Raw genomic sequence first — 14,716 nt, 5'->3', positions numbered from 1 at the left:
CAGACTTCCTCAGTTTCTTCCAGCTTACGTTACACTAGCCATTAGACTCCTTCTGTAGGTTGCGCTCTCACGTTATGATTATGTACACCGAGAGGCATGATTATTAGTCCCGAAGTTGTTATTCTGGTTAGGCACCTTGGCAGAGAATTGTCTCCTAACTGCTAATGGTCACTTAGCATTCAAAAGGGGCTAAGGCCCACGAAGCAACACAAGTTAATGTGGTATGGTCATCTAGTCTAGATAAACCCACATGCAATTTGGGTGTACAATTTAATATCCTGGCAGAGGGACAAGGTTTGGTGCCTGTCTTCAAAGGGATAACTTATTTTGCTAATCTTTCCCTTTGGTCTGACATACAGCACACTTTCCCTTTGGTCTGACATACAGCACACTTCCTCTTCAACCAGGTAACCAGTCCAAGTATATATGATGTACCTCACACTTAACAATATTTTGACAGTGCAACAATGAATTCTGCTTGCTGGGTGTGACAGTTACAGTATTGTGGATTTAAAATCAAAACATAAAAACACTACTTTTTCCAGTAGCTTGCCCTTTGGAAAATCCCTGCTCAGGTCTTAAAATAGTTTTTGTTCACTTATGCCATTACTGAGTGAACCTATACCATTTGCATATCAGACTAATCCCATCCATACGGGCAGTCCAGACCTGAAATGCTTGCCTCGACACGAGATACAGCCACCCTGGACTTTTCTCTCATTTAGTAATGTATTATGCAAATGGTATGCTAAAACACACAGATAATAAACAAAAGTTATCTCTAATACTTCTTCTTTGCTGCAGTTCACACAGAAGTATCTATATATTTTCATTTACTTCATCTTTTCCTATGACACTATCTCAATTTTTTTTGCCAATATCATTAACTCACTCCCTTCTTATATTGCTAGCCCACTTATATTTAATATTATTAGCTCTCTCACCCGAGTGTCACCTGCACCATCCACATGCTACTGTCTGCATCCACCACATCCAAACCCATGTCACTGTGTCCATCTTCTATTTCCCCATTTGCTTATTCCACTCCCTGCCTATAACGCCTATAACCTATCCACACATTCACCATGCCAGTATTGCCAATTCTCAGGTAACTAGGCCCACAGAAAATGCATAAGGCACATGTACTGTGGCAAATGGGGCTTTTGCCCCAGTCCTCTAGAACATGTTGTGTGCTGTGTCACAGAAGTGGGGAGGCAGGTAGGTTGTGCAGGGCTTTTGCTAGCTCCGCTCTATGTGAGCATGTGCTGTCCCAGCATTTCAGGTCTGGACTGGCCCCCTATGATATTACATTTGGACATTGAGGTATCTGGATCCATCCCGGCTGCCAGACTATGTTGACTATGTATAAAGTGGAGTTTTTTGCAAGTGGTTGCTGGGTGAGGTGAGACATTGATGTGGGAACAGAGTCCATAACTGAGGCATGCACTGATTCTGGGAGTAATTCAATAAATTGTTCATGTCATACTGATGGAGGCTACCTAGATATGTCACCTCAAACCTTCAGCAGCTTCCATCAGTTTAACCCATATGCTATCTGTGCTTTGTGAGAAGAAAAATCCACAAAGAGATCTGTGAGTGTAGCGAGAAAAATATGCTATTTATTTCTACTTGCCCCAAGCCAAAAGTTGCCATACCTCTCCTGTAGGTTTTACATAGTGCACTCCGTGATCAGCTCACATCCCTATTAACAGCACACAACTTGAATTACTTTTACTATTCATTTGAAATCGTATTTTTTTTTTTTTTAATTCTTTATTTTTGTAGTGCTTTGCAAATCTTACAGATTAACAGAGACATTGCATTTGGTATCAGAAAATATTAACTGGTAGAATACATTACATGTCTGATTCACTGCACTTTTTGTTTAAAATTACATTATAACATCAAGATGGTAGGTGATGGTAGGTTGCTAAACACTCGCTAATCATGCTGAGAAAGGTTGGAAAGGCCCTTCAGAACTTTTGCACATTTTGTTTCTAAATGCTAGCTTATTCTTCCTATCTAACCAAGGAGGTGGGTTGTCGATTTAATATTCTCAGGTGCAAAAGGGCGCCCTTAAACGTATAAACATGAAACATAATGAGGAATTATCTGCCTAGTTAACTTCGAAGAGAGGTAGTCTAGGCTGAAAATACACACCGCATTTTAAATGCTAAACAATACTGTTGTTACTCTACTGGGTGCTGGTGGCCAGCTTCTGAGTTGGAAGTAGTTCTATGTTTCCCTACATGTTAACATTGGGAAGCTTATGGGCTATGAGTCTAGCTAGCAGGTAATACACACATATGGGGCTCAGAGAAAAAAACATAAGAATAAACATATGAAAAATCCATCAGCAGGCACATTGAGAGTAACGGGCAGGCTAGGGTATCGCTTTAGGAAACTGGGCTGAGCACATTTATCCACAAAACTAACCATTCATGGTTATACAGTCAACACACTAGGTCTGGTTCAGGCTATTAGTAGTAAACGAGCTACGTTGAGTGAATCAAAAATAGACAGATGGAGCTGAGTGGATTGTGAGTAAGCCAAGACAAAGCAGGTGTTAGATGGAGTTGGATTGGACATTCTGACGTTGTTAAGGTTAAGATTGGGTAAATACACACTTAATAGGGACATTTCCTGGTTTGTCAGGGGATACTTATACAAGGCTGGAAATGTCTAATGTCTATAGGGTATATCTTACCGGGAGACCCTCTACGCGGCAGTCTCAGACTCCCTTAGGGTATGGGCATGACACTGCCTGCACACTGGCACATCACATCAGATCAACCAATCAGTGGTGAATAGTTTAAGAAACAAGTAGCAAACTTAGTGAAGTCAACTATACAAATAAACAGATAAACATTATGTTCATAAGGTAACGTCACTTTTGTGGAAGATATTTCCATGCTGCCAGCACACAGTTCCAGAGAGGAGCAAGTCCCAAGGGGTCCCGCGCAGCCCCCTCATTTAGCCTATGCCTTCCAGTGTCAGAGCCTCTACTTGCAGCCCATCGCGGGACTCAGCCACCACACATCCCCAACCCGAGGTCCCTGATGTCAGGCCCTTCTGCTCACGGAAGTGGAGGTATGCCGCAGCGCGATCAGTGTGTAACCTGTCCCCTGCATCCTGTCTGTTTCTTGCCCGCGGTGTTCGGGTGCCGCTCGTCATGTATCGTAGGTTTACATGTGGCCCTTGACGCAGGGCTCCATGCGAAGGCCGTGGTAGTATCGTGCTGAAGCTTGGAGGTAGGCTCACTTTCGGCCTCCAAGGCCTTTCCAGCATGCCTGGCTCTCTGAGTGGCTTAAGGGTAGCCCCATGTTGCGCTGGTGATTTGCATTTGGCTTGGGTTACTCTGCGGGAATACATGCGTTTCCGACGCCATTTGGCTCGGGGCAGACATGAAGCTGAAGTCAGTCGCTGAGGGTGCCGGTGGTGTTCCCGAGATGGCTGCGTTCGGGTCTCGGGGATGGTATGCTGTTGCTGGTACTCACTGGCTCTTCGTTAAAGCCGGCTCCAGAAGTTGGTGAGTATTTCGGCCAGTTTTTCTTCGAGTGTAAGTGGTGCGGAGCTGGATTGGTGGAGGCACCATCTTGGGTAGCTGGAGGTGCGTGGCTACTGCTTCTGCAGGTTCACCCCTCTGGTGCACTGTGTCCCAGTGGTTTCCAATGTGTGGACCGGGATCACCCCCATCGGTCCAAAGAAGGGGGGGAACGGGGCAGCAGAGTGACTTCAGCCAGTAGCGCTCGCCAGGACGGGAGATCGGCCGCCTCTCCCATACACCGGGCACACTAGGCCGCAGATCAAAGTCGAGGTGAGTGCTTGTCAGACCAGGCAAAAAAAACGGATTACGATGCAGGCAGGTGTAATCTTGGTCTGTAGTTGATTTGGTATGATTTCTGCGTTGCTTATATGCAATTTAGCCGTAGTTTTATTATTAGAGGGCCAGAGCTAGAAGAAAGCATGTCCGGCTATCTTGATAGTCAGGCCCCGCCCCCCTGAAATCGTATTTTAACATTGTCATCTTGTACTCTTGGAGATCAATATATTGTAACAATGAAGGGTTTCTGTTTTGTTTTGTAAAACATTGCTTGACATTGAATATAATTATTGTATGATTTAATATTTTGTAAGAATGACTGGTGTTTGGTAAATGTCAGCAAAGTAATATATTTTCCTTGATATATATATTTTTGTAGAACAGCTATTAGCCAACAGAGGACTACTTACGACTACTGTTCCCCAGCAGCGCATGCATGTTGTCTCTCTCCTGGGACCCCCACACAGGACGAACCTTGCGATGGAGGTTTTGCAATTAGAAAATGCACATTGCATATCCTTGGCTCAGGGATGAATACAGGATCAGATATAACACTGCTCACCCACTGTCTGAAAACCATGAGCATGACTGGAGTTGCTGGTGAAGAAAAGGCTTGTGATTTAAACAAACCTCCCAGTTCTGCCTCTGCATCTCTTGCTGTAGAGCATTGTGACTCCTTGCTAAACTCTGTTCCTCCTTCCACGTCTTCATGTGCTTCTACCCAGGGCAGAAGCCAGCCTCCATTTTGTTTAAATTACTCTTCTCCAATCACAACGCAGGTTGCACCTTTACCCAACAGTCCTGCACTTATGACTGTGAACAACCCTCTCAGTATGGGTCCAGACGCTCCTATTCCCTCTCAAAGTGACAATCCCTGTATAAATGGAGATGGTTCATGTGTTGTTCAGTCAAGTAAGTCCCCTTTTCAGTGCCATAGTAGTCCACATCCCCACACACCTCCATGTATAGATGCAGCTAGTAGCTCACCTGCAAACAGACTGTCCACATCTCCTTCACAAAATGCATCTTGCCCTAGTTCTCTATCTGCATTAACACTACCTCTAAACACAGCTAAGTGCACATCGTGTTCTCCTCCAGAAAGCAAAGCCACTGACATAGAGCCTGTGCCTTCTTCTGGTAATATTAGAACAATGGGCCCCAGTATAGGCACAGAATTGGAGTTGCATGAGAACGGCTGTAGCTTTATGGACAGATCCACATTACAGGATGATGAAGCAAATCTTCCAGAAGAAGCTTTTCCTAAAGTGACCTCCACGCCGGTTAAAGATGGGCGCATTTCAGAGTTCGCATCTTCTACTCTAAGCTGTGCTAGTACTACGGAGCTCCGAGTTCCAACTATGGGGGAAGAAATCCGAGAAGGAATGTATGCAGGCAGCTGTTACCACAAGGATGGCTCCAGACTCTGTAAGGACTCACTGCATGTTATTTTCACTTGATTTTGTGCATGTATTTTTTCCACAGACACACATGTTCTGTAGTATTCCTGTTATTTCAACATGTTTTCAAACCCCATGTTAGGTTATATATAATTCTCCGTGCTGTACAGGGGCCCCTAGTTTCATGGAGAGTCTGTCTCTCTAGCTTATCTGCTAGCGTATCATCAGTAGAGAGCTGTAACTCCCAAACAACATAGGCAGCAGTAAGATTATAAGAAGTCTATACCTAAAAAGAGAACGCTTTTGTAGTAATGGCGACGTTTTGTAATTGCCACTTGTAGCTGGTGGTAATGCTTGAAAAAGGTTAGTGCACTGTTAAAGTGATCTATTATGGTTATATAAATTATAGTTTGAACATGTTCAATTCTTGTTTTTAAAAAGCCCATTACATTTAATGAAACTTGAAAAAAATATTCTTTTTTGATGTATATTGAGATATATATATATATATATATATATATATATATATATATATATATATATATATATATATATATATATATATATTAGAAAATGTAACTTTTTTTTTATCTGACTGAGCAGCCATGTTGAGTCAACTTTACAGCCATCTGACCAACCGCTGCACAACCAAAGTTGCCTGCTGCTGTGTGCCTTGTGTGAAGGCCCTGTGTGCCTTGTGTGTAACAGCAGCATCAAGTTAGGTTGACAAGTAAGATAACAGTAGAAACTGACCCAACATGGCTGCTCAGTCAGATAAAAAAAGTGACATTTTTAAAAAACAATCCATGTACATTATAAAAAATAATAGTTTCATTAGATGCAATAGACCTAAAAAAAAAATATGAGCATTTAAAACTTGATAGCAGTTGTCCTCTGTGACTACTGCTCCAAAAAATAGTGTGTTCTTTAAAGTGGATTGGTCACGAGAAATGGTCTTTGGACCATTGTGTAGCATGTTAAAATGGTCATTTCTAAATCTGTTCAGGAGCTGTTTTATGAAACTCGTATGAGTCACGTCCTGTCTGTCTATCTGTACGTCTCTTCATGCATAAACGTTTTTTATTTATTTATTTTTTTTGTTTAAGATTCATGTTGCACTCCTTTATCTACTTCACTAAACAAAGCTTTGCCATGTAATATATACTTGGATGTCATATTAACAGAGTAACTCTGTAGGGATATATAGTGTAGGGTGAAATTTGAAATATTTATATTTGTTTTAATCCTGGCAAAAGCTGAATCCCGTTATGTTTCTGATGTTGAATGAATGGAGCTTAGCGCCTTATAATCTTGCAGATTGTTCTTTAGGCCAGGTACAATTTCCAAACCATGAATGATACACTTAACCTAGACCCAGGGCTTTACTGCATGGAGCTAGGATATATAGCTGTAAAACTGGGGCTGTGCCTGTGCAAATGGAACAGATGGGAACCTTAGCTGTTTGGTGGAGCCATGCCAAATGCATTAACGGTACAGAAGCCAGAGTTTGATTTAGCTCAGAGAACGTGTGCAAGTGAATTTCTTGGCCAAGTTAACTACTGGGTAATAGGAATACCATTGGAAATGAAAAGTTATTTACTTTGAAATAAAAATAAAATAATTAGCATCCCCTTTTCTACAGCAGAGCACTCTGTCCAGGCAATACATTTATTTTTTTATGTCATTAAAGAAAGACCATAACCACTACAGCTCACTATAGAGCTTATGGTGCCAGGAGTGCCCTTTCTCCATTCCACAGCAAGTATGTAAACCGGTGTATAGTACAATTTGACTGCATACCTGGGTCCTGCAGGGACCCATGACCACATTTGCTGCATTCTGCCTTCTACAGCAAAGCGGGGTCATGCAGGACTGAGTACTCTTGGCCAATAAGCATGGCCATTCTTTAGCCATGCTTTATTCTGTAGAGACTTTTTATTTATTTTTTTACATGTCTCTTTTTTCAGTGTATATATAACATCAGTACACATAACATTAGCCCATGCAGCTGCAATGACACAGGTATCAGTAACATCAGTGCACATAAGGATAGTGGATTACAGTATGCTTAATACATCCTAGTAAAAGTACTTTGATTGTCTAGGGACAACAACACTATAACACAAGAATGTCACAGAGGAAATAACATCACAGGTACATGTTTTAATAAGTCCTATCATTATGTCGTGTACATTTTCATCCATCACACTCTTTCTTGTCATGTGCCTTGGCAGGTACAGCTGCATATACCTCAGTAAACATGCACTGTAAGTAATGTGATTCGGGGGAGAAGATCCGTGACTGGATGGAGGTGGGGGCGGGGGACCGATGGGGGAGAGAGGGAAATCGTGTCCATTATGGAAGGAATAATTTGAGAGTTGTGGTAAATGTTGTGAGACACCATTTTTCACCATGACGTCATCCCTATTGCATTAGACAAGATTAGCCCTCAGGGAGCATAGGATATCTGGTACCGGCTGGGGAATGGATAGGGTCGTATTGTTTTGAGAGAGCGGGTTGGATTGACATGGGGAGGGCAGCACATCCCATCCAGCTTTTCCATAGTTTCTCTACCTCTCAGTCTATAGGCCAATTGTTAATACTGGTAAATTGACTCCACCCTATTCCATAGCTCGTGTATTGAAGGGATGGTCACCCCTGTCCACTGGCTTGCTATACTAGTTTTAGCAGCTTGGAGTATGTGAATTACAACAACTTTATTCGGTGATAATAACATTTCTGGTGCAATATGTAGTAGAAAGCATTCTGGTTTGAATGGGAGTTAAACTTGTGTGATTGTGCGTATGGCCTGTTGTATCTTGAGCCAGAAATTTTTTAATGTAGGGCAGTTCCAGAAAATGTATTTCAACGTACCCGATGACTAGTTGCACCTCTAGCATGCGGGGGAAGTTCCCGTATAGATTTTGGCTAACCTGAAGGGAACCCTGTACCACCTCATCAGAATCTTGCAATATGATTCCCAGTGGGATAAGTTGATAGATGAGGCCTTGGTGGTCTGGATGACCTGTAACCATATAGGAATGGGAAGTGAGCTGTCTAGGTCTGCCTCCCATTGGGTCAAATATGGACTTTTAACTGTAGCTTCTACGTTCATTAAAGCGTTGTAGCAAAGGGACAACAGTTTAGTGGGTTGTTTCTTGTGTATGCAACATTGGCCAAATGGTGTCAGGTGAGAGTCTTCACCTATTTTTATCTGAATTTGTGATAGAATATGTTTCACTCGTAGGTAAGTGAATATTTCCCTTGGAGAAGGGAGAATCTGGAAAGGTTTTATACCCTTTTCGTCATGGAGTGACCCTAGGGTGGTAGCTCCTCCTTTGATCCAGTTATTAAGTGAAATATCTTGGGAGAAGGATGTAAGGGATTGTATAGAAGCCCTGGACACCAAGCTGATAGGGCCTAGCAAGCCTTGGGACTATTGTCTCCAGTTGTGCAGTAGAAATTTTGAACCTGGTAGTATTGACAGGGTAGAGCTATGGGACATGGAGGTTGTCCATAGTAGGTGTTTAAGTTTGTTAGGTTGGATGCACGAATCTTTCAAAGGAAGTCATACCTGTGTATGGGATTGTGTCAATACAGATAAACCATACGATAAGATTGAGGCTTTATAGTACATCTTAACGTTTGGTATTCCAAGGCCCCCTTTCTGAGGAGGGAGCCAGGATAAACGGCTTGCTATTCTTTTTTTTTTTTTTTAATTCTTTATTTTATGCGTGCAGACATTAAACAAGCAGAGTTGCACTGCCACAACAACTGGTGCAAGTCGATTTTTACACATGTATTAACAGTAGTATTATGGCATCAAAAGCATTGCACATTTTTTTATATAGGGGGAGAAAACTAGTTTTTTTTTTTTTTTTTTTCATTAATCACATTTTATTGAGGAAAATAGTTATGTATATCAGTAGATAAATTTGGGCACGCAGGCCCGCAGAGAAAACGTAAGTATACAGAGCAGGGTTAACATAGTAAGAATTTAATACTATACATTACATATCATAAAATATTAACATTTACTGTTGCAGGCTCATGTAGCAATAGAGCGCCAGTGTCAGGTGATGTCTCGTTCCCTCTCGGGAAGCGCATCATCGTAGCTCTTGTTAGTTATGTTAGTTCCCAGGATCAATCAACTGCGGGCTAGGTCTGGGTGGGTAGATCTATAGGCAACTGGGCCTTGTGTTCATGTGTGTTGTAATGGGCTGTGTGAGAGTGTGGGGTAGTGTGGTGTGTCAGAGTGTGGTGTAACCCGAATGGGTACGAGATTGTTGAGTGTGATGAAAGGGAGTGGTACTGTACAGTTAAGGAGTGTACAAGAGCAAAGTAGGGTTAGCGGGGGAACCTAGTAGTGAATAGGGTCCCTAACAGTTATACGTGTTCCCACTCATGATTTCTACGGGTGTGTAGTGCCTGCCCCGATGTGTCGTGGGGGAAGCCGGTCAGAGAGGGTCCCCTCTCTTCGTTTAAGCTCCTAGGTCCCGACTGGCTCGTGCAGTGGATATATGGTTTACGTAGCGGGTCTTGTATTGTCTGAGTGCATACTTCTCGGTTAGAGCATGCTAGAGGTATCGTGGGAAAAGGTGTGTGATGATGGAGGTGTGTGAGTCGGGTCAGGTCTGGTCTCATGTGATCCGGTGGGGGTTCTATGTAGGTAGTCAGGGAGTGCGTAGTTGTGGGAGTCCCGTAGGCGAACGTCAGTGGGTTTTGAGTAGCTCCAAGGGTCGTGGTGTGTGTCATGTCTGATTCGGTCTCAGGTGTTCTCCGCTGTCCTGCCTATCGTGGATTTACTGTCTGTAAGTGCTGAGTCAATGTGTTAGGCGTCGTGCATCTGGTCGGGTGTAGGGGTCGCGTATCGTTAGGTCAGTGTCGTGTCTCCCCGTCCGTCCCGCATGGGCTAGGAGAGTTTGAAGGTTCGGCTTTTCCGTCCCGAGTTTATTCATGGTCGTGTTGTTGTTATACATTACAAGTGTGTGCAGACTATGGGTGTGTGTCTGTTGGGTGGTCCCGTGCATGTGGGTATGGTCTCTAAAGTTAGTTAGCCGTGTTTGTGTGTATTTCTTGTCAGGGGGATACGGGTGGTCTGTGGAGTGTGGTAGCGTCCGCGTCAGATGGTTATGGTTGCTGTAGGTCGTATGAGTGTAAGGTTGGTGGTATTCGGGAGCTGCGTCGCCTTCCAGGTCCAGACCTTCCTTGGCAGATCCCCCCTACAGTCGCGTTCGGAAGGCGAGCCATGGTGCCCAGACAGCCGCGCATTTCGCTACCCTGCCCGTCAGTTCCGCTTGAAGTGTTTCTGCTGCTCTGATGTCGTCGACTCTGTGGATCCACTCGTCCCTGGTGGGGGTGTCTGTTGCCCTCCAGTGTGCCGGGATGAGTGACTTGGCCGCGTTCAAAAGATGGCGTAGAACTGACCTCTTGTAGGCCGAGATTGATAGTGTGGATATGTGCAGTAGGGCCAGCTCCGCCGACCATTCGGTGTCCTCTCCAATGGTCAGGCGAATATCCGATTTAATTTGTTCCCAGAATGGTGCGATAAGTCTACAGTCCCACCAGATGTGCAGGAGGGTCCCGTCGTCGTCCAGACATCTCCAGCACGTCGGTGGTGTGGCAGGGAAGATCCTATGTAGTAGCGCTGGTGTTCTATACCACATGGATATCAGTTTGTAGTTTACTTCCTGATAGCGAGAGCTAGAGGAGCTCTTATGTTGCCATATTAGGGCTGTCTCCCATTGTGTCTGGGTGAAGGTCCTGTTCATGGCCCATTCCCATCGTCGTTGGAAGGTATTAGCGTTTGTTGTGGGCTCGGTCAGCAGGTACTGATAGAGATTCGAGATGGTCCTTTCAAGTGGTGTGCCTCGGGTACAGAGTTTTTCATAGTGTGTCAGTTCCCTTTGTAGTTTGTCCTTATGAGGTAGGGAGGCTAAGTAGTGTTTAAGTTGAATATACCGGAGAGTGACCATCGGAGTTCTTTGTCGGTCTTCTAGCAGTGCGTCCAGTGTCTTAATGATGCCGTCTTGAGTGACCTTCCGTATCGGGATGTAGTCCTCGTCCCCCAGGAACCTCCAGGCTTCTGTGGGTAGTCCCCCTCCTATGTTGGGGTTGTGGGCGATTGGTATCAGGGGGCTCGGGGTCGGGGAGATCCCGTGAGTCTCCCTAAGGGTCTCCCACGTGATGAGTGTGTTTGCCACTGGGCCCTCGTCTTGTCTCCTGCTGCCCCTCGTCGCCCGTCTCTGCCATACCGATGCCTTCAGTTTCGCTGTGTCGCCCTCCCTGTCCAGGTCCACCCATTGTTTGTCCGAGTTTGTCACGTGCCATTCGAGAATACGCTGTAGTGTTGCTGCCTGATGGTATTTTTTGAAGTCCGGTAGCGCCAGACCCCCTCTGTGTCTGGGTAGGCACAATAGGTCGTGGCGCAGCCTAGGTCTTTCCCCCCTCCATATGTAGCGGATGACCGCCGTTTTAAGTCTCGAGAAGAATGTCGGTGGTAAGGCTATGGGTGTGGTTTGGAATAAGTAGAGGACCCTCGGGAGAATGTTCATTTTGAGGACCGCTACGCGGCCGTGCCAGGTTATGTGCGAGTGTGCCCATCTGTTCAGGTCCAGTTCAATCTTTTCCAGGAGCGGCGTGAAATTAAGAGTGTAGATGTCTCGTGGATCCGAGGGGATCCACACTCCCAAGTATTTCATCGCCTTTGTACACCAGCGGAAGGGGAATAGAGGGCCCAAGGCCTCGTATTCCGCCTGCTGGGTGGTTATGTTAAGTGCCTCGCATTTTGCTAGGTTCAATTTGAATCCAGAAATCCGTCCGAATCTATCTATTTCGGAGAGTATGCTAGGTAGCGAGATTCGTGGTTGGGAGACAAAAAATAGGAGGTCATCCGCATACGCAGCCACTTTGTGTTCCGTGTTGTGCCACGAGTATCCATGTATGTCCGGATGATTTCGGATCGCTTGTAGGAGTGGCTCCAGGGAGAGGGCGAATAGGAGAGGCGACAAGGGGCAGCCCTGTCTAGTGCCGTTCGCGATACTAAAGGTGGTAGTTAGTGCGCCGTTGACCCGTACTGACGCCCTTGGGGAGCTGTATAAGGCCGCGATCCATGTCATGGTCCGCTGTCCAACGCCCATATGTCGGAGAGTTCGGGACATATATGACCAGTCTACCCGATCAAACGCTTTCTCCGCGTCTGTGGAGAGTAATAGCAGAGGTTTCCGGTGTTTCCGTGCGTGGTGTTGTATGGGAAAACAGGCGTAATGTACTGTCCCGTGCCTCTCGGCCCGGGATAAATCCTGTCTGGTCAACATGGATAACGTGCGGTAGGACCCTTTGTAGCCTGGTAGCTAGGACCTTTGTGAGGAGCTTCGTATCGACGTTCAGCAGGGAGATCGGGCGATAGCTGCTGCATTGTTCCGGATCCTTCCCAGGTTTGAGTATTACCGTGATAGTAGTCGTTAAGGATTCTATGCCAAACTGTGCCCCATCTGCTATCCTGTTAATAGCTTTAGTTAGCCATGGTAATAATAGTGGGGCGAAGTGTTTGTAATAGCCCGTGGAGAATCCGTCCGGTCCCAGGGCCTTTCCCGATTTCGTACCTTTGAGTGCCGCGGCTAGGTCGTCGGTCGTAATTAGCTCGTCAAGCATGAGTGCCGTATCTGGGTTTATCCTCGTTCGGATGTTGTCCTGTAGGTATGTCTGCTCTTGTTGTTCCAGGGCTCGTCGATGTGATGTGTCACGGGGTCGGTGTAGGTTATATAGCGAGGCGTAGTAGTCCCGAAACTCCCGTGCTATGTCCTCGGGGAATTGTGAGGTGGCTCCCGAGGCCAGGCGAATCTTGCGTACTTGTGTGCGTGTTGTTTCTCCCCGTAGTAGCCGTGCTAGATATTTTCCTCCTTTGTTCGCGTGCGTGTAAAAGAAGTTTTTCGATCTCTGGAGCGAACGTAGGTGTCGTTGTGTGAGGAGGGTTGTTAGGTTGCGTCGGGCTTCTGTGAGTTCAGTATAGGTTTCGACTAGTTGAGAGCGTTTGTGTTGAAGCTCGAGGCGTGAGATGGTATCGTAGAGGGCAGACATCGCTTGTGTTGTTTCTTTTCTTTTGCGGGTCGCGATACTGATAAGGGTGCCACGTAGGACACATTTATGTGCTTCCCATACGGATACCGGAGATGTTTCGTCGGTCCCGTTTTCCTCAAAGTAGTGTTTCAAGGTTTGAGAAATCTCAGCCCGTACCGCTAGGTCTTGGAGTAGGGACTCATTCAGGCGCCAGGACCGGATCGCCGGTTTGAATAGTGGGGATTCCAGTTCTATCTGGACCGAGCCATGGTCCGACCATGTTGCCGGCTCAATGGATGCCTTCCTCAGTCGCGATAGGCCTTCTTGTTTAATGAAAATATAGTCGATCCGGGAGTAACGGTTATGGATGGTCGAGTAGAATGTATAGTCTTTGCTAGCGGGGTGAAGTGTTCTCCAGCAATCGACTAAGGACAGTTCCCCCAGGGACTTCCGTATGGATCTGATGTGAGTCTGAGGAAGGCTGCTGTGTCCCGTGGAGGAATCCGTAAGTGGGTCCAAGGGGGTATTGAAATCGCCTCCTACTATCAGGGCGCCCTCCGAGAAGTCGTGTAGTTTACGTAATGTTGTTCGTAGAAACCGTGCTTGCTTTGAGTTGGGTGCGTAAATTGATGCGAATGTGAATATTCTATCGGCTATTGTTCCCTTGAGGAAGAGGAAACGGCCCTGGTCGTCTGTCATCTTGTCTAATTCTTGGAATCCTAGGTCGGCAGCTATAAGTATCGCTACTCCTGCCCGTCGAGCCAGCGGGTGGTTGTTATAGTAGTTGGTCGGGTAGTAGGTGTTACGGAGCTTGGGCGCCGCTCCGTCCCTGAAATGGGTTTCTTGGAGCATTGCGATTGATATGTGCTTCCGCCGAAGTGTCCTCAGTAGGTGGGAGCGCCGTTCAGGTATGTTTAATCCTCTGCAGTTAAGCGTCATGACTGTCATAGGGGAGTTTTGGTACGCCATAGTCTCTTCCGTTACTTAGGTGTTTCCGACCTCAGGAGGTCCGCCCAAGCGGCACTGGGTACCCAGTCGGCGGCGCAGCCCCGTGAGGGTGTGTATGTAGCGCTGTCCTATGGGTGTCCGTATGTCCGGTCAGAGTCTATGTAGTAGTTCTCGGTTATTGTCTGTCTTGTCCCCGGTCTTTCCCTTGTAGTGCCAGCGTCCAGTCCTTTCGCGTGTGTGTTTGAGTGTGGGTGTAGGGTAGGTAGTGTAGGTTGGGGGATTAAAATAGGGGTGGGCAAAGGAGCCCCCCCTATGGGGAAGTATCCCCGATGGATAGACGTTAGTACTATCCCGGTATCTCCTTCGAGAAGGAGTAACACTTACGCCTCGGCGTGAGTGACCAGGCGTCACCCCGATGATCAGATCGGTGAGTGAGTGTGCCTGTGGCTCCGTCGAGATGTTCGCGCAAGTGGTTATGTGGAGCAATGAC

At 45.9% G+C, this 14,716-nt stretch overlaps 1 protein-coding gene across 1 annotated transcript in view; it reads left to right on the top strand.

Moving 5' to 3' along the window:
• Positions 1 to 14,716, top strand: part of PASK (PAS domain containing serine/threonine kinase) — a 58,831-nt gene that overhangs the window by 25,024 nt on the left and 19,091 nt on the right. The window contains exon 10 of the mRNA XM_063442413.1: positions 4,203 to 5,248. Within this exon, the coding sequence (XP_063298483.1) occupies positions 4,203 to 5,248 (1,046 nt within the window). The remainder of the gene's footprint in view (positions 1 to 4,202; positions 5,249 to 14,716) is intronic.

This window comes from Pelobates fuscus, chromosome 2 (assembly GCF_036172605.1).
Source record: "Pelobates fuscus isolate aPelFus1 chromosome 2, aPelFus1.pri, whole genome shotgun sequence".
Taxonomy (NCBI): domain Eukaryota; kingdom Metazoa; phylum Chordata; class Amphibia; order Anura; family Pelobatidae; genus Pelobates; species Pelobates fuscus.
This window is presented reverse-complemented; position numbering and strand designations above follow the sequence as displayed.